This window comes from Lacerta agilis, chromosome 6 (genome assembly GCF_009819535.1).
Source record: "Lacerta agilis isolate rLacAgi1 chromosome 6, rLacAgi1.pri, whole genome shotgun sequence".
NCBI classification, from domain to species: domain Eukaryota; kingdom Metazoa; phylum Chordata; class Lepidosauria; order Squamata; family Lacertidae; genus Lacerta; species Lacerta agilis.
Window position 1 is genome coordinate 65,736,939 of NC_046317.1, and position 19,211 is coordinate 65,756,149.

Consider the following 19,211-nt stretch of genomic DNA (forward strand, 5'->3'; position numbering starts at 1 on the left):
GCAGCTCTCCATGAGTTTCAGTCAGTGATCTCTCCTAGCTCTATCTGGAGATGCCAGGGATTAAACCTGGGGGGGAGAAGAAGAAGAAGAAGAAGAAGAAGTGGAGGAGGAGGAGTTTGGATTTGATATCTCACTTTATCACTACCCTAAGGAGTCTCAAAGCGGCTAACAATCTCCTTTCCCTTCCTCCCCCACAACAAACACTCTTTGAGGTGAGTGAGGCTGACAGACTTCAGAGAAGTGGGACTAGCCCAAGGTCACCCAGCAGCTGCATGTGGAGGAGTGGGGAAGCGAACCCAGTTCACCAGATTATGAGTCCACCGCTCTTAACCTCTACACCATCCTGGCTCTCACACTGGGACCTTCTGCATGCTAAGTAGATGCTCTACCACTGAACTATGGCCCTTACCCATTATCTGAGGAGAGTCTTCTCTGTATATACTCTGGTTTCTCTTCAGATTGTATAAATCTTTTGCCTGGCAGTGAAATTATATGCCTTTCAGTGCTGGGTTAAAATCATCATCATCATCATCATCATCATCATTTTTTACTTATACCACGCCCATCTGGCCGGGCCTCCCCAGCCACTCTGGGCGGCTTCCAACAGAATAATAAAAACACGATAAAACATCAAACATTAAAAACTTCCCTGAACAGGGCTGCCTTTAGATGTCTTCTAAAAGTCAGATAGTTATTTATTTCCTTGACATCTGATGGGAGGGCGTTCTACAGGGCGGGCGCCACCACTGAGAAGCCCTCTGCCTGGTTCCCTGTAACCTCACTTCTCGCAGTGAGGGAACCGCCAGAAGGCCTCAGCGCTGGACCTCGGTGTACGGGCAGAATGATAGGGGTGGAGATGCTCCTTCAGGTATACTGAGCCGAAGCCATTTATATAAAACCTTTTTATTTGCAGAAGCATTTTAAAATACTGACTTTTTAGAAAAGCCACCTCATCTTTCATCAAGAGTTCATACTACGTGAGTAGGAAGCTACATTTTGGCAGATCTGTGCATGGCCATTTTGGGTGTTACATTGTATGGCGGATCCTTCTGTTTGTGTGACGTTGGGTAGATCCCTTTGTTCGGAATCATTTTTGTTGACTTTTACCAGTTTAAGAATAGCAAGATGCTGAGGAATCCTGTTTCCTAAGGTTTTTTGTTTGTTTGTTTCTTTTATTACATGGCTGAGGATGACTCCTGCTAATCCGTGCCAGGAGTCAGGAGAGCCATATCTTTCTCGCTGAAATTGGCAGCTCTGCCTCACTGCAGTGAAATGCTCTCTTACGTTTTTGGGTGTACTGTTATGTCTTTGCTGTGGAATGATGCAGCAGCTGAAATGTGTTACACTGAATTTGAAAATAAACAGGAATTTTATAGGAAAACTCAATTTAAAACAGGAGTTGGCTTGAATGTAGCTTCATTGCCACTGGATTTTTCCCATGCAGCCATGTGATAATCTGGGTTGTAGCACTGCATTGCACAGTGAAGTGATTTTTAGAACATCTTTACTGTTCTGGATATCTGATGGGTTGGAGATGTTCAGCCAGGTTTGTACAACCAGGTTCACGTGTGGCTGCATGTGCTTCTTTGCAAAGTTTGCAAGTAGTGGCCACTCTGTGGTAAATGGTTATCTGTTGGTACTTGTTTATTTGTTGATGGCAATAGCAAAGCTTTATCTTCATGTTAAACTCCTCTTGCTCCGGCAGCGATAGCCTCGAGACACATTTTCCCTCATGCTGGTACCTGCCAAGGCGAGTTTAGTGAAGTTGTACTAGGTCAGGCATAGGAAACCTATGTACCGCCAGGTGTTACAGGACTACAGCTGCCACCATCCCTTTGGCTGATGGGAGTTGGCAAGATCTGGAGGACCACTATGCTAGATTGAAAGTGAGTATGAGGCAAAGTTAGGGCTAGCAGGATAGTGGGAAAGGGTTTATTTTGCTTGGGATGCCTCCCGCTGTAACTGCACCACCGCCGCACAATTTCTGTTCTCATCCTGAAGCAAAGTTCTTAACCCAAGGTACTATTTCTGGGTTAGCGGAGTCTGTAACCTGAAGTGTCTGTAACATGAATCGTCTGTAACCTGAGGTACCACTGTACAGTGGTACCTCGGGTTACAAACACCTCAGATTACAAACACTTCGGGTTACGAACTTTGCCCCAGGATGAGAAGGGAAATCGTGCGGTGGTGGCGTGGCAGCAGCAGGAGGACCCATTAGCGAAAGCGTGCCTCAGGTTAAGAATGGTTTCGGGTTAAGAACTCAGCTCTAGAACGAATTAAGTCCGTAACCTGAGGTACCACTGTACTACTACTACTACTACTAACAATAATTTACAGTGGTTTTGAAAGGCTGGGAGTTCTAAAACAACTGGGGGAACAGCTGTGTCAAGACCTTTGTCACCCTTTCCTCTTTCTTCATAGTCATACTCACATCATTGTATAGGATCTTGGCTATTTGTGATGTAGTGATTAGAGGCCAGCGATGGTAGCTAGAATTTCCCAGAGAACCAAAATTTTATCTTAGAGACAGTGCCTGCTGCATCTCTTTTATACAAAGCAGAGATGGTATGTTGCTGTGGCAGCTCAGTCATTTACACCCTCCGGCTAGCATAGCAGGCCAGCAGCAGGTGTGAATTGTCAGGTCAACAGCAGCTTCAAATATCTGGAAGGCTGTGTCATGAAAGATGGAGAAAGCTTATTTTCTCCTCCTTCAGAGGGTAGGACCTGAACCAGTGGATACAAATTGCAAGAAAGGAGATTCTGACAAAACATTAGGAAGAATTTTCTCATGGTAAGAGCTGTTTGACAGTGGAATGAACTACCTCAGAAGGTGATGGTCCCTCCTTCATTGAAGAGTTTTTAAACAGAGGTTGGGTGGCCATCTGTCTGGGATGCTTTAGCTGTGATTGCTGCATCACAGGAGGTTGGACCAGATGCCCCTTGGGCTCCCTTCAAACTCTGCATTAATTCCTCCAACTCTGTAACGTGTGCAGAGAATGGCTTCACATATTACCTTTTCCAGCATTTACTTTGATTTCTGAGTTGGGAAATGTATGTATCCTTTAATAATCAAGTGTCTCTTCTTTTGCCAGGCATATGCATTTTTCAGTGTCATAATCCATAGTCCTGAGGCAGCCAGCCATGCATACATTTTTTAGGGAATGCACTATTTGTAGCACAGAGAAAAATCCTAGTAACGTGGTAGGTTGCCTAAGACCTGGATGGAAACTCTCAAATCAGTGTGGATTAATTGAGTGAAACTTTCTTCTGTCTTTGTCAAAGCTAACTTTTATTCAAAATCATGCGAGAAGGACAGGTCACTTGTCTTTACCTTGTTAAATACAGTGGCCAGGGTTGGCTCTCAAGCTCTCAGCAGCAATACACACTCCTGTGTACATGTGTGGTGACATTTCTTTCTGTGTTCTCTTTACAGCTGCCAAATTTTAATGTGCTGAGTCATTCCCCAATGTCTGATGCCTCCATCACCTTTGAATGCAAGCCACGGTCCCCTTTTGCTGACAGTACCGATCAGGAAGATTTGCATGAGCTGGTGACAATCTCTGACTTGGCCAGCGTGAGCCTGGCCCAGAAGGACCAGCAGGATGTGGTGCCTGTTGAGGTGCCCGATGAGATTGTGCAGAACATGGTGACATCCGTTAATGGGATGCAGGACGACAGGGGTGGGGGCACTGGGGTGAAGAAGAAACGGAAGAAAAAAGAGCTGGGGCAGCAGGAACCAGGGGGTGAAAGAGAAGCCAAACCAAAGAGAAAGAGAGAGCCTAAGGAACCAAAAGAACCCAAAAAGCCCAAGGAGCCTAAGAAGGCCAAGGAGCCCAAGCAGGAGGGGGCGAAGAAACCCAGGAAGCCTCGGGAGCCCAAAGTCCCAAAGGAGCCTAAAGAGAAGAAGAGCAACTCAGAGTCTCCCCCCAAAGCCAGACCCAAGAAGACCAGGTGGGTATTTGCACAGTTCATGTTGCCCTTTGTTTGTTTCCCCCACAGCCATTTCTCTCTCTGCTTTGGCCTGAATGTTGTGGGTGGTTTTTAGGAACAGGCTATTGCGTCTACACTTCTCTATACCACAAAGCATAGTGCATCCCAGAGGACTACAGAATGAAACACCCTTGACCTAAAACCTGCAATGTGCTGGTGAGCAAGTTCATAGTTTTGCATATGTCAAATGCAGTCAATAGACTCACTTTTTTGCAGCTCCTGGGTTTTTTCTCCAGAATTGAGTCCCACTGCTTATAGGAAAATGACTCAGATGTTGATAGGAAACAAATTGCTTAATGCTGTTGTGGAATAAAGGCGGCTTGGTGATTTTAGCAAAATGGGATGGAGGGCCTATTTGGTTTATTGATGTCTCTGTGCTAGAGGGACCAGATATTTAAAAGTATGTTTTCACTTTGGGGTTTCATAAAATTAGTAGCTAGCAATAGCATTATTAATCATATTTATAGTAATTTATTCAGAACCATGTGTCTGCCTTCTCAGTATGGTTGTTAAAACTGCAAGAGTTCCCATTTCTGTGCCAATGTGGAAGCGTAATTTGTTTTCGTTGAACACAGTTAAAATGATTGTTCCCTACTTAGATTTATCTAAGGCTCCTGTCAAATGTAGCCACAGTGGTATGGGAGTGCTATGATGGGATCCCAAAGCTGGTCAGGTGGAGAAAAACCATGTGATTGGCCTTGCCCATATTGTAGTGCCTGCATCTGTCTTGGAATTTTTTTCAGATGTTTTAATTGTTTTTTTGTGTGTATTCTTCACCCTGGAGTCCTTTGGGAGGCAGGGAAGGATATTCATGTAGTTAATAGTGATAATTCACACACAGCCTAAAACTAAATGGGCTCGCACTACTTGGAAACGGCCCCTGTGCCTCTCTGACCACATGAAAAGGGGACCTAAATCTCAAGTTCTGACTGCCTCTTGCAGTAATACTTGGTGTTTGAGGTTGGGCAGTTTCCCCTTCTTTTTTCCCTTTGATGCCACATACTCCCCCCCTCTCCCCCCCCCGATGTCACGTACTTTGGTTTGAGAAGAAAAGTAAGTAAATGGTTGCAATAAATAGGAGGTGGCTTAGTTGAAATCTGTCTTTGGTGGGAGTCTTCTACAGAAAAACCCCCAAGTATAAATGAGGCAAGAATTTTGACCTCTTTGTAGCTTTATTCATCCTTGTTTGGGGGGGGGGAGTGGAACTGAATGTGGGAATAGGGGAGGGGGGGGAATCGCAAGGCCTAGTTCATCAGTGACAGAGTCAGAAATAGAACCCACTTCCCTCCTTAGGCTATCAGGTGACATGGGTTTCCTAGAATACAGCTCGTTTTCCTCAAAATGACATGTGATTATTTTTCTGTGCCTGTTGTAGTGCTGGACCTTAATGAACGTGGGTGCATGTCTTGGGGTTCTTTGTGTTGCTGCCTGAACTAATTTCTTTAATTATGAGCTGGTCAGGAGAGAAGAGCTGATCTCCCTTGAGAGTGTCCTTAATTCAAGATAGGTGTAGGTAATGTCTACTGCCTTTGTTGCTCTCTCTCCCTTTGATTTGGCTAAAGGCTTTCACAGAGTCACTTGCTTTAAGAATCCAGGGGTGAAGTCTCCACTCCCCAGCAATCCATGCTTTCCTGGGGTTATGGTTGGTCTTGTGCACCATGCAGGTAAACAAAGAACAAGCACCAGGCTAATCTGAAAGCGGACTAATTGTCCCAGCATGTGATTATTTTTGCGTTCACTCGAAACCTGTGAAAGTGTTCAATGTTCATTTGCCATCTGGGCTGAAGATTTGACTTGCTGTTCTTTAGTAGTCAGGAGCATGACACATTAGATAGAAAATTATGTGTGGATTTCATCATGCTTAAAAAGAAAAATCGGTTTATGTGAAATCATGCTTGTTATCACACCTTAGTGTGGAATTGGGATGGTGCAGTTTTATGGCTGAAGCTAAGCCAGCCTGACCCTATATAAGCCTTCTGGCTAAGATACCATAAGAACTATCATGTACCCCACCCTGAACAGCTGGACTGAGAAGTGGGCAGTCAGATCTGGAGCCAGAGATAAATATCCGGACACCAGCATAATGGCTATTCCTTAGCTAGAACCTATTGAACTTGGATACCGTGAGCTAGAGACCCCTGAATTAAGACCTCCAGTCAACAACCTCTGTGCCTGCACCCTCCCAAAGGACCTGTCCTCATCCTCACCAGAGACACTATGTGTGTCCATGTCACTCATTCTGGAGGGAATTAAGGTGTGCGAGGCTTGAGACCAAAGGACTCAAAAACGTCGCTTTAGAAAGGGGCAGAGCCTGGGAGGTTGTGATCTGGTCCTGGAGGAATGAAAGGCTTCAATTTGCAGGCTCTCTTGGAACTCTCCAAGGTGCTGCATCTTTGGGCCTACCCTGTCCCTATTTGTCCTGTGGAATTCTTGTTAAGGACCTTAAAAGTGTAGGGAAAAAATAAATGAAATTACTTTTACCAGGGGTTTTAAAATGAGGGAAATGCCCACCCAGGTGGGGTAACAGTGGGAGAGGAGTACAAAAAGGAGAAGAGTTTTAGAATGTTAAATTCATCAGAGGGTGGGTTTCTTGTCTATGACACTTGTGACTGCCATATATTATGTCGCTCTTCATAATTTGTGGACCACGGCTAGGAGCAACTTGCTTGTGACAAAAGGGTCATTCTTGCTACTTAGATTCTCAATAAGGATTCAAGTCGTCCATTGGTCCTGTGACAACACATTTTAAAAAGAAGATAGCAGGGAAGCATTCCTTCTGAAGTGACAGTATAAAACATACATGCAAATGGAGCAATTGCTGCAAATTCTCTAAGCGGCTGGTAATCGTGGCATAATCTCCTCTAAATTATTTCTAATCACAGTTAGCTCCAGCATTCATGAATGGAACCGTTGTTAATTGTGACTGCAAAATCAATGTCTGGGGACTTGCTACTGAAGCAGAAGCTACAGCATCAGTGCATTTCCAGAGCTTCTGGTTCATTCACAGGCATGTGGTTGCGTCACAACTGCCTGAAAAAGCTGTTGGCAAGATTTTTTTTTTTTTGCACAACCTCCAGCTAGCAGCAATTTCCCATGAAACAGGGGCAGGAAGGTTCAGCGGAAACATGATTTTAAAATAGGCAAAGAAAGATAAACCAAAGCAAACCATTTCTTATTAAAGGAGTGGCAAAAGCAAAAACAAACAAGATAAAAACAGCCCTGAGTAAAGAATAATACACTTGAAATGTGATTTCTGTGGTCCCTGTGGATATCTTATTCCTGTCCACCACCACCTGCTCGACCTGGTAAATTGGTACAACTCTCTTGATTTGTATATGCTGGTACCAGATATGTGAAACTGATCTGGTATTTGCCTGGTGCCTCTTGAGTGCTTTGCTGAGACCAATGCATTGGAAGTAAGCATCATTGATAGGGAAAGGACATTTAAACCCTGAACATGAAACTCAGCTGTGTTTTGGGTTATGTTTAAAAAAGTTACATGCTTGAAGTTTGTCAACTTTTGATTTGAGAAACATCGTAGGGAATTTGGCTTGAACTGTGCCTGATTGTGCATTGTCTGGTTTGCAGCTGGTGGAGGCATAAATTGACGGGGCCTGTTATGGGGGCTAAACCCCCCCCCATTTACAACAGTCTCACTGGCTACCAGTCCATTCATGGGCACAATTCAAAGCCTTACACATTTTGGAACTGGGCTGTCTGAAAGGTTACGTTTTTCTATATGACGCTGTCCAGGTTTTAAGATTCTCGAGGAGGGGTCCTTCTGTCAGTCCTGCTAACATCTGGACCACATTTGGTGGAACTTAAGAGAGGACCTTCTTGATGGCTGCTGTAGAAGGGAGGCCTGGCTATTTCCATCTCTTAGTGACCTCCTGTTGGTAGGCAAGAAGATTTTTATTTAGACAGGACCTGCACTCATAACCCAACTATTGTAAATATGTTTAAATTGGTTTGAAGTAGTTGTTTTTCTTGCTTTTTTACCTGACTTGTTTTGTATTTTATTGTTTTTGTTGTATTTTATTGCATTTGTGTTGTTAGCCACCTTGAGCACCATCTGATGCATGAAAACAACTGGAAAGGGCTGGGTTAAGCTGTAGCAGAGGAAAACAAGGCACAAGAAAGGAGCAAAAACAAAGAATTCTGCTCATTTTGGCCAGTGGCTGAATCTCTAATGGTCCAAGCAGCTGGAACAGGCCCTTATCAGATTCTTAAAACTTTGACTGTTCGCTGGAACCAAATTTCCAAAACTCCAGCAAATAAAGGTTATTCATTCTATTCCTGCTATCACGGCGTGCTCTACCCCCCCTAATTATTTGAAGGTCTGCAGTGTATATTGTATGAGGCTCTTTTAGAAGCTATGCAGGTTTCATGTTGCACCAAGGTCTACAGGGAAGGAGAAAATATGATGCTTCATTCCCCATCTCTGGAACTGCAACAGCTAGCTGTTACTCAGTTCTGTATCTGTCCTTAGGTGAAGCACACAGTTACCTTGGCAGGTGGAGAACAGGAATAAAGAGAAAACTAGGCAGTTATAATATTATCAGTGGTAGAGATCAATTTTAGTTGGTATGCTAGGGTTTGTGTTTTTTTAAGTCAACAGAAACAAAATTGGGTAGCTTTATCCTAGCAGTTAGAGGGAATATCCTCTCTGATAATGAAACCCACTTTGCAATTTTTACTACCTAGCCTGATGAAGAGCTCTGGGGAACTGAAAAGCTTGCCATTATTTTGTGACATTTCAGTTGACCTAATAAGGGTATTGACATAATGTGGATTTTGGATACATGGAATGGATGATTTACTGAATGACTTATTCTAGCTGCCCACTTTTCTTTTTTAACACAGACACTTTTGAGACTGCCTTTTCATAAACAAGACAGAAAAAAAATGCTGTGCGGTAAAATGTCTCTGTATTTGCTTGCTATAATATTTTTCTCCTTTTCATGTTGAAAAGATTTTGCAAACATTTTTTGCTTACTTGTTCCTGGAAAGGGAGAAAGTGTAACCTGATTCCGCCAGCAAGACTCGTCAGCTCTTGTTCAACCCTGACTCTCTTTGTCTTAAGAACACCCTACTGCCATGTAACATCATCAACCTCTCCTAGCCATACTTCCCCACCCCCATTTGTTTTTTAAATTGTTTTGAACTTGGAAGCCCAGACAAGGGTTCTGTTTAATTTGACACTGAACTGGTGTGCATGTAATGCTAAACCAAACCATGGATTGATGCAGATGTGCTTTTTGGGAAGAACATAACTGCCATGGGAAGAAAGCCATCCAAAGGCATGGTTTTGTGTGTGACCCTTTTGATCCTCACTGAAAATGACCAGATACTATCAAAGGAATAGGCACAAAGGGAGACACATTTTAGGGTGGCATTTTGGGCAGAAACACCAATTTTTACACCTAGCCGATGTCCTGCAAAATATACCTGTGATTTCATATTCCTCTGACACTACTCATTTATATCTGCAGCACGGAGCAAGGACCAACTCCTGTTGAGAAGAAAAAAAAAGGGAAAAGGAAAAATGACACTTCAGTGGATAGCCTTGAGCTGGATCAAAGCTTCCTTTCAGTGTCTGGGCAGAGCCCTGAGGAGTCTGCTGAATCAGCTGACAGCCAGGTATGCTTGGGCTTTCACTTTTATGGGCATGGGAGGCTCTCTCTTGAGAAAGAATGACTGCTATCATTGGAATTCTGTGTGTGACTCTTCAGGTATATGGCCAGTTGCTGTTCCAGTAATGTTCCTCCTATTTAGTTGGAGAGCTCATTTTTTAATCACACATTCCTTACAATGTGAATCCCAAAGGATACATCTTGATAGCAGTTTGTGCACAAAACCAGAAGTGTGGGAATTTGCCAAACTGTGTAGGTATGTCCAAAATGCAAAGGCCTTGTTGTTTTTTAATACTACGTGACCCCTTCCCCTCATGGATAGCATGGTCTGTACTGATCTTGTGCCTGCTACTGCTTGTGCTGGAGAGAGGTCGGAATCTATATAGTATAGAATTGATTATGCAGTATAGTGAAATATAGGGGGGGTGCTGTGTGTGTATCTCCTCCTTTAAAAATAATAAGATCTCACCGTCCAGCCATGCATCCGAGATACAACTGGTATGAAGAGAATGCTCTCCTCTCAACTTTTCCCTCTACTCTTGCGATTGCTGACCTTACCTGAGGCAAAGGTACCCTGGACAGCTCCATGCTCAGGCTGAATACTTCATATGAGCAGTGCTCAGATGTTGCTTCAGCAGCTACCACCCTCAGACTGAGCCTTTAATAGGAGTTGCAGCTCTGTCTCTGTAGCTAGGACTGCTTTAGCTGAGAGGAGCACTGTGATCAATTTGCTTCTTAACAGACCCAATAAAATTATGGGTCAAGAAAAGCTGGAGACGAGATAAAGGATGCTGAAGGGGATGCTCTGTTAAATCAGTGATTTGTGAATTCAACAGGGAGTTTGCTCGGAGAGTATTTGCAGCATGAAGGGAGTGATGGTTTACTCAAGGGCAGCTCCAGGGAAGACACAGGACAGCAAAAGTGATTCTGTGGAGTGAGCTGAATTGTGCTTAGAGCTTCCCAAACAGAAAGGGCATTTGCCTCCCTTTCCTTTCCTTGTCTATGGAGACACTGCCAATGGAGTTAGTGAAGATTTCCAGGAGCATATGGTGTTGAAATCAGAAGGATACTTGCTGTTGGAAGGAAACAACTGAGGTGAGGGGCATGAGGTTTTAGATGTATTTGACTAAGTGCAGATTCTCAGCCACCAGAGTAATAGTCATTACCTGCCTTGTAGTTTGCTATGTGCTGGTTTTCTTTCTGGGATTTATGGGGCCTTTCAACATGCATAGGATTGTGAAAGAGCAGATTCCCCTGTCTTGTGGTGTACAGCACCCAGGACCAGAGGGACTGATGTTAAAGAGTTGGCTCCAGATTTATCCGTGGTGTAAAGGTAAAGGTACAGTGGTACCTCACTAGACGAATGCCTTGCTAGACGGAAAACTCGCTAGACAAAAGGCATTCGCTAGCGAAAGGGTGCTTCGCAAGATGAAGTTTCCTGTGGCTGTGACTCGCAAAACGAAAATGTTTTGCGGTCCCGTCCCCCCCGTAAAGCCGCGCTTCCTCTGACCGTGCTTCGCAAGATGAAATTTCCGCTATATGACAGCACTCATGGAACGAATTAATTTCGTCTTGCGAGGCACCACTGTAATGGGACCCCTGACCATTAGGTCCAGTCGTGGACGACTCTGGGGTTGCGGCGCTCTTCTTGCTTTATTGGCCGAGGGAGCCGGCGTTTGTCCGCAGACAGCCTCCGGGTCATGTGGCCAGCATGACTAAGCCGCTTCTGGCGAACCAAAGCAACGCACGCAAACGCCGTTTACCTTCCCATCGGAGTGATACCTATTTATCTACTTGCACTTTGACGTGCTTTCGAACTGCTAGGTGGGCAGGAGCTGGGACCGAGCAATGGGAGCTAATCCTGTTGCGGGGATTCAAACTGCCAACCTTCTGATCAACAAGCCCTAGGCTCTGTGGTTTAACCCACAGTGCCACCCATGTCCCATCCTTGGTGTAGGATGCTTGAAATGATGGTCTTGGAAGATAGTAATGGCAGAAAAGCTGTCCCTTAAATTGAATGGAAAACATAATAGACCCCTGCACAGTTTTTTGCAGCCTTATTAGCTACACCACATAGCATCAAATGGAATTGGATGCATCATTCCCCTAAGACTTCGGATGAGAGATTGAATGGGAGGACCCTTGTTATTTGCATTGATGAATGTTAGCAAAGAAGAAGCAGAGATTTTACAGTTGCTGTGTACTTGAACATGTATGGCAGACTGAGATACAGTCATACCTCTGGATACGTTAGCTGCAGGTTGCGTTCATCACGGGATACGAATGCGCCAAACCCAGAAGTACCGGAATGGGTTACTTCTGGGTTCAGCGATTCGCACATGCACAGAAGCACCGAATTGTGCTGCGCACATGCGCAGACGCAACACTTCATGATGCGTTCTGCTCATGTTGTGAACGGGGCTCCGGAGTGGATCCCATTCGCAACTAGAGGTACCACTGTATGTGAATAATTCTATGGAATAGTAAGGTGTGATATCTTTGAAAAAACAAAAACAAAATAGTGTACTGGTGGAGGGCTGGTTTTTGCTATATTACATTTGTCCTCTTATGTGTAAATTAAATAAATAAAAATGACTGTGTGGTTAGAGGGGCATTTGACTGTGTCCTTCAAACGACTGCTTTGTTCATCCTGCCAGTGCCCTAGTTTTGCAAGGGCTGGGAGAGCACCAGCCAAGCTCTGAGTCCTGTTCCTGCTCTCTGTATTAGCTGGGCAAGTGTCAGATCTGAGTCAGGAAATTAGGTGTGCATCACTCCTCTCTTATCTGAGCTTCTGTTTGATACACAGAAGCGCCGCTCTGGCCGCCAGGTGAAGCGCAGGAAGTACAATGAAGACCTGGATTTCAAGGTGGTGGATGATGATGGTGAAACAATTGCTGTTCTGGGAGCTGGTCGGGCTTCTGCTCTCTCTGCATCTACCTTGGCCTGGCAGGCAGAGGTAAGGCTGGGGCTGTTGAGGAAACAAGGTTTGCTTCTTTGCATCCAAATAATCTGATATGGAGGAGAAATGTAATAGGAACATGACGTGCGGGTGTCTGGGTTAATATTGACAAAAGTTTGAGAGCAGAGACACGTATACGCTGGTGCTATCGCCATATCATTGAGGGTCCAACACAACAGAACATGCTATGTACAAGTAACCAAAACATGTAAACTAACTTCACTTCTTAAGCTCCCAGTTTGTTTCCAGTGGTGGTCTGAATAGGGCCTCACGCGTTACTTTTTAATACATACAAAACAAAACAAAAATGGTAACATGGATTTGATACGCAGTTATTTGTGAGCATGTATGTTGTACAGGCATATTCACTGGCAACTCCACATTTTATTATTTATTTATTATTACATATCTATCACACCTTTCCTTCAAGGAGCTCTAGGTGGCCTGCATGGTATCCTCTCTCATTTTATCCATGCAAAAACACTGTGAGGTAGGTTAGGCTGAGACACCGTGACTAGCCCAAGGTCACCCAGTGAGCTTCATGGCTGAGCAGGGATTTGAATGTGGATATACCTAGTCCTAGTGTCATAGCAAAGCACACCACAAAGCACCTAAGCCAAGAGCAGTGCACCACCTGAGGCAAAATGGGAACATGCTGTACTGCCACACCGCAGCCTCCTCTAGCTGGGTGGTGTGGTGGCTCCTGCTTCTGCCTGAGGCAGCTTCCTCACCCCACTGACCTCATGGGCGCCTGGCCCTACATGAGCAGAATTACTATAGTACATCCTTCATTAACCTGGTGCCCTCCACATGTTTTGGATGACATCAGGCTGATGAGAGTTGTAGTCCTGGAGGGTGCCAGGTTGATGAAGCCTGACCTACACATTTGCCTGTCTTTTAATTCCAGAAGAGGCCTAGAGTTGGGATTTGAGAGCTTGAGGATTCCCCCCTTTTTAACCTGTGCAATTCTGGGGCATCAGATGCCACTATTGTATCAGAATAACTAACCTTACTGTCTCGGGATCCCCAGGAGCCTCCCGAGGATGATGCCAACATCATTGAGAGGATCCTTGCCTCCAGGATGGTGCAGAAGGAGGTGAGTGGCTCTCTTACCATGAGATCCTAACCGGTCTCTTTCTAGGCTGCACGATGTATGTTGGACGAAAGGTCTCTAGTGGGTAGAGTTAGGCCATGGCAACCCATGTAGGGTTGCTGTAGGAGTTTGACATCATGCTGACTAAGCTTTTTGGGCTGGGGCTACATTGCCTCTATGAACTGGTATAACATGGTATGGGCCCTAGACAAATGTTCTGTACTGTTAGTAGTAGAAGCGGTTGGTGCAGTTGAGTGGGGAGATTGCGTGTAAGGGAGAAAAGTATCCTTCTGAATCAGGCATTCACTCTTCATAGAGTAATTACAGTCGTACCTTGGGAAGTCGAACGGAATCCATTCCGGAAGTCCATTCGACTTCCAAAGCCCTGTTGGACATTCAGGTTCCAAAGAAACCAGAACACTCACTTCCAGGTTTGTGGCGTTCGGGAGCCAAAACGTCCAAGTACCAAGGCGTTCAGGATCCAAGGTACAACTGTATACGATGTGAAGTTGAGGAGGAGAAACTGTGCATTGGATGTAGTACATGCACATAGTCTGCATATCATGGAATAGGAAGGTGGACCCATGTGGTTGAGTATATAACATTTAGAGAAAGGAGCTGGAATTACCATAATGATTCTTCCTGCAAGATTTGCAGTTTTGTTTTTGTTTTTGTTTTTGTTTTTTAAAAAATCAAAATAGTTAGGCTTTCAACCTGTTGTTTTGATGAAGCAATTGTACCGGGTATTGTCCTTGACCTTTTACTGTGCCTGAGAAACGGAGTCCAAGGTCACAGGAAAATCTAACTCTCAGCTCAGATAGGGAGGGGCAGAAAGCAAGCCCACAACACCTCAGAATTGGAGGTAGGGAAGGCAGAGTCTCGCTGTGCCTCTGCACCCAATTAGTGCTTTGAGCTTGGTACAGAGAGAAGCCCACTTATTCTGCCTCCTATCTCCAGTCCCAAGCTGAAGGGAGGAGGTGGAGATGTGGCTGCTTAAATCTGGGACTCCATATTAATATGGGCTGACATATTATTTACCACGTCACAAGTGGGTTACACCATTTGCTGTAGAATAAAGCATGTGCTTTAAAGACAGTCTTCAGTCTGCTTAGCGATAGGGCTTTTCTTACACAGTTGTCAGGAGTGGTTGTTCTGTATATTTTCTGGGGTTAGAAGTGGTCAGTTCTTGTCCATTGACAGTGTTGTGTTGCCTGTGCTATTTGCTCCTGAAGCACATGGGGGAATTTTAATATCAGATTTAGGTCCTGTATGCTGCATTGTCCTTCCTTGCTGCCTAGGTTTATTGAAAGTCTCAAGAGTTCCATTACTGATTGGGGATGGAAACAGAATTTTCTGCCTTTCCTTGCTCCACCTCTGTGCTTCTTGCCAACTGGGCTCTGGCATTTGCCCTCCCATGTATCATGCAGGAAGGTGCTTGAGTCTGTTACACTCTGTTCTGCTAGATTAGAGCAGAACAGCTCAGGTGAGATCACGCTGGCCGTACAGTGTGGTCCTAGTAACTCTTCCATGTAAATGAGGCTTACTGAGCACTTGCTGTTGTTCCAGACCTACCCAGGAGGAGCAACTTACGAGCAGGAAGAGTTCTACGTAAAGTACCGCAATTTGTATGTATGGCATGTGGATTATCTTCTTTCCAGCTTCTTTACGCATTGATAATTCATTTGTTCCTTCCACTCACTCCAACCTCACTGCTGTGTCTTTAGGGAACAAGTGCTAATTCCTTGCACCTTCTTGCTTTGTCTTCAGTTTCACTGCTTCAGTGGTCTGCTGTCCTGTAGTCTTCATTTTTCTCTCCCCCATTCACTTGGGTAGAAGGTCTGCTTCTCGCAGCCTACTTCCTTATTTGTAGTTTGACCTGAACTTCCCTTTAATTCCCCACTCCAAGTGAGTTATCTTTATTAGAAAGTGAGATTGACCATTGCTTACACGTGCTGCTCATCTGCCATGCAGTTCTGTTTCCCCCTCCCCCCATTAAGTTTCTGGTTATGGGCAGAATTCAACTAATGCATCCTGTCAGCACAAGGGATTTCCACTGGCACGATGGGGCTTCCTCTCCTCTCCTCCTCCTGCGTTCTTCCCATATGTGCTCCAGAAGGCTGGTGGGAACCTCTAGCACAGATCTAGGGGTTGTTTAGGGGAGGAGAGGGAGATAAAGTTATGTTGTGCAGGCACCGATGGGACATTTTATGAAGCGCTGCATTGGATACAACCCTGTGGCTTTTACGGCTCTGTTTTTTATGATGTCCTAGAATTGTGTTCCCTTGGGTTTTTTGGGGGGGAGGGAGGGTAGGCTGTCAAGCTCTGTTTCTTCATGCCCTTTATGGTGTTTTCTGCTCATTTGCAGTTCTTACTTACACTGCAAATGGGCCACAATGGAGGAGCTGGAGAAAGACCCACGCATCTCCCAGAAGATCAAGCGTTTTCGCAATAAGCAGGCCCAGATGAAGCACATTTTCACTGAGGTGAGCATTGACCCTGGCGGGCTACTCTGACACTCCCTCCTCGAAATATGTGATGTGTCGTGTGTCAGGGCTACATTACCCAGGGGTGCTTTTTCTCAGCACCACCAAGGTGCAGGCATGTATGGAGGGCCCCCATTGTCACTGCTGTGACCCAGCTGCCTCAGAGGAGGTTCCAGGAATGACCAGAGTTTCACCAGGCCTCTTCTTCCACTTACTTGCATATGCACATGTGCTTGAGCTCCGTAGGTAGATTGGTCTCACTTAGAATGAAATTTAATATGAATTTATCACTCTTGCCAGGCTTGCTACCTGCAGCTTTTTCCATGCATCCCTGGTGGGTATAAATCAGAGCAATATGAAATTGAAATTGCTTTCTAACTGCGGCTGCAAATCCTTGGAGTTTTGAGCCCTTTGTCTGTACAGGTTCTTGGCACGAGTGTGAAATGTTTCTGGTGGAAGGTGCCACATCATTCCCTTTTGTCTGCAATGAGCAGCTGCTCCTCTGCTTGATGCACTGGGGTCCTCACCTCCTGTCTCCTAGTGTGAGAGCCAATTCCCACACTGCTTTCCATATTCTTTTGTGCCAGAACCATTGAGGTTTTTAAAGAGACACTGCTGTGATAAGCAATCACATTTCTGCATTTCTTCCCTGAATTACCACCTCTGTTAAAGAGAGAAAGAGGAAGGAAGCGCTGGCAAGAATAAATAGCTGCTAGTTTCCACCTGCTCATTATTTATAAGCTGTCAGTTAATCCATAGCCTGTCTATTGGCCCAGATAGTTGAAAATGCGAAGTTGCTGTATTTTGAATGGGGGCAGAGCTCTGTATGGTGACATTTTGCCCCATAACAGTTCCATGAGAACCAAGGTAGCCAGAATCTATTTTTGGGAACTTGATCATGGATGTTCCTCTCTTTAACAGATTTAACAGGATGCCACACCCTTGCATGCTTGTGTTTAGGCATGCATTGTGGAATTTTCGCCTCAAGTAGGAAGAGGAAAAGGATGGCCCTTAGTGGCTTTCCATTACATCTGTGTAAGACCCTTTTAGTTAAGCCCTGGTTGAACACTCAAAAACCTTATGGACTTTGAGGAAACCTTATTGCTGCTGCTCTCCCTTCCCTGATAATCCTGCACAGGCTTCTGCAGACAAAAAAGAAAAGAAAAAAAATCACCTTGAGGAAGGGTGATGATGCAGTCATTGGCAGCAGAGAGCTTCCTTTCAGACAAGAGAGGCTCTTAGCTGGTAAATGATGTGTGGGGTGTCATTTTCTGTTTTGGGCTTCCAACTTCCTTCTGCAAGGTAAAATCTTCTTTGGCTTAGGGCAGGACCCTGAACCTATTTCAAGTTTGACCCAAAGGGGGCTGGACTCTACGCAGAATCGGCCAGCACACTCCGTGTATGGGGGGTTTGCATTTCAAGCTCTCTGTGCCACATACTATCCGCATCTCTCAAATGAATCTCAGCATAGCCTGAGAACACAAGGGATACTCCTCCCCTCTTAAACTTAAGCACCTTCGCTGTTTTAGAAATGTGAAAGCCTGAGCAAAAAAGTTTTTTTTAGTAGGGGGATTTGGTTTCCATTTTTCTTTTTAATCCCCTCTTCCCCAGTATGAACATCAAAAGAGGCTTGGGCAGAATCCCCCTTTTATGTCACTCAGGTATGTACTTCCATTTGCCTGTATCTTGGCTTATAAATTGGAGTCATCAGATGAGGCACGTAAGGTGAGGTAAGCAGCTTCTGCTGCTTCTGTTAGAAATGCTGGAAGAGTTTGGTGAAGACTCATTTGCTTGTGTTTTAGCTTGTGTAGGAATGAGTCATTAGGCAGAACCAGTGTCCAAGGATCTTCAGTCCTTTCTCAGTCCAAAATAAATTCAGAGTTGCTGACCGGACAACTAATGCTTTTTTACTGGCTTATAAAAGAGGCAGTGCCTGTAGCAGCCTGTGTGGCTTTCTAATACCACAATAATCCAACAGATCCTGGTTTAATGGCTTCAGAAGCTATTGTTTTCATGCTTACTTTGTTCAGTCAAGTTTTAGCTTGTCTTGATGTATGTCCTGTTGTTTTATATCCTTTTCTGCCAGCCTGATGAAGATATGTTCAACCCAGACTACGTGGAAGTTGATAGAATTTTGGAGGTGGCTCACACGAAGGACTCCGACACTGGGGAGGTAGATGTTGTTCTAGCATGGTTGCTCTTTGCAGTTGACAGCTCCTTAATCCCTCTTGTTTTCATGACGGACCATAGAGTGTGTGCAGTGTGAGCGCCAGAGTAGTGTGGCACTGATAAGAATGCCAGGTGCTGATACTTAATGCTGGGCATATCTGTTGCATGCAAATGTCCCAGCTTCAACCCACTCACCTCTTTCCTTCAGCTATGGGTGTGTGTGTGGATTAATTTAAGTCATGCCGTTTAACGCAAATCCAATTTATTCATCACTGTGGAGGGCATAACTAATTGCTTTTAAATATTCTGAGTATGCATGCTTCTTCAAGATGAGAACTAACTAACCATTACTGGGCCAAGATCTTCTGCTCACCCCTGAGTTAAGATATATATGTGCAGTTTATTATTATGATTATTATTATTAGAAAAAACAGCCCCTCCTCTGCCTTAGGAATGTTTTTATGATAGCTGGCTGTACAGTTGCATCTGTCAGCATTGCATCCCTGCACTCAGTTCCCATCGGTCTTGATGCAAACCTTCGTTATCCTCGGTTTCCTTCTCTGTAGGGATTTGTGCAACAGATTTTTATGTACTTCCATTTGCTTAAGGCTCTTGCTTTCTTGGTATGTGTACAGAACAGGGTTCCCAAAGGAGTTCTGTCACTTGCGCTTTGTCACTTGTTTTCTGCATCTCCTTTGTTCTTCATGGATTGCAGGAGGTGACTCACTACCTGGTGAAATGGTGCTCATTGCCTTATGAGGAAAGCACTTGGGAGCTGGAGGAAGATGTCGACCCTGGAAAGATCAAAGAGTTTCTCTCTCTGCAAATCCAACCAGAAATCAAATCCTTGGTAAGAGCTAAGAGAGAAACTTCAGTTTAATAAG

At 44.7% G+C, this 19,211-nt stretch overlaps 1 protein-coding gene across 7 annotated transcripts in view; it reads left to right on the forward strand.

Moving 5' to 3' along the window:
* The window catches only part of CHD6 (chromodomain helicase DNA binding protein 6), a 97,160-nt gene that overhangs the window by 45,819 nt on the left and 32,130 nt on the right, over positions 1-19,211 (forward strand). For all 7 annotated transcript variants that reach the window (XM_033153229.1, XM_033153234.1, XM_033153228.1 and 4 more), the window contains 8 exons: positions 3,434-3,951; positions 9,483-9,630; positions 12,430-12,579; positions 13,613-13,678; positions 15,242-15,300; positions 16,041-16,158; positions 18,245-18,331; positions 19,043-19,177. In XM_033153229.1, coding sequence (XP_033009120.1) covers positions 3,434-3,951; positions 9,483-9,630; positions 12,430-12,579; positions 13,613-13,678; positions 15,242-15,300; positions 16,041-16,158; positions 18,245-18,331; positions 19,043-19,177 — 1,281 coding nt within the window. The remainder of the gene's footprint in view (positions 1-3,433; positions 3,952-9,482; positions 9,631-12,429; positions 12,580-13,612; positions 13,679-15,241; positions 15,301-16,040; positions 16,159-18,244; positions 18,332-19,042; positions 19,178-19,211) is intronic.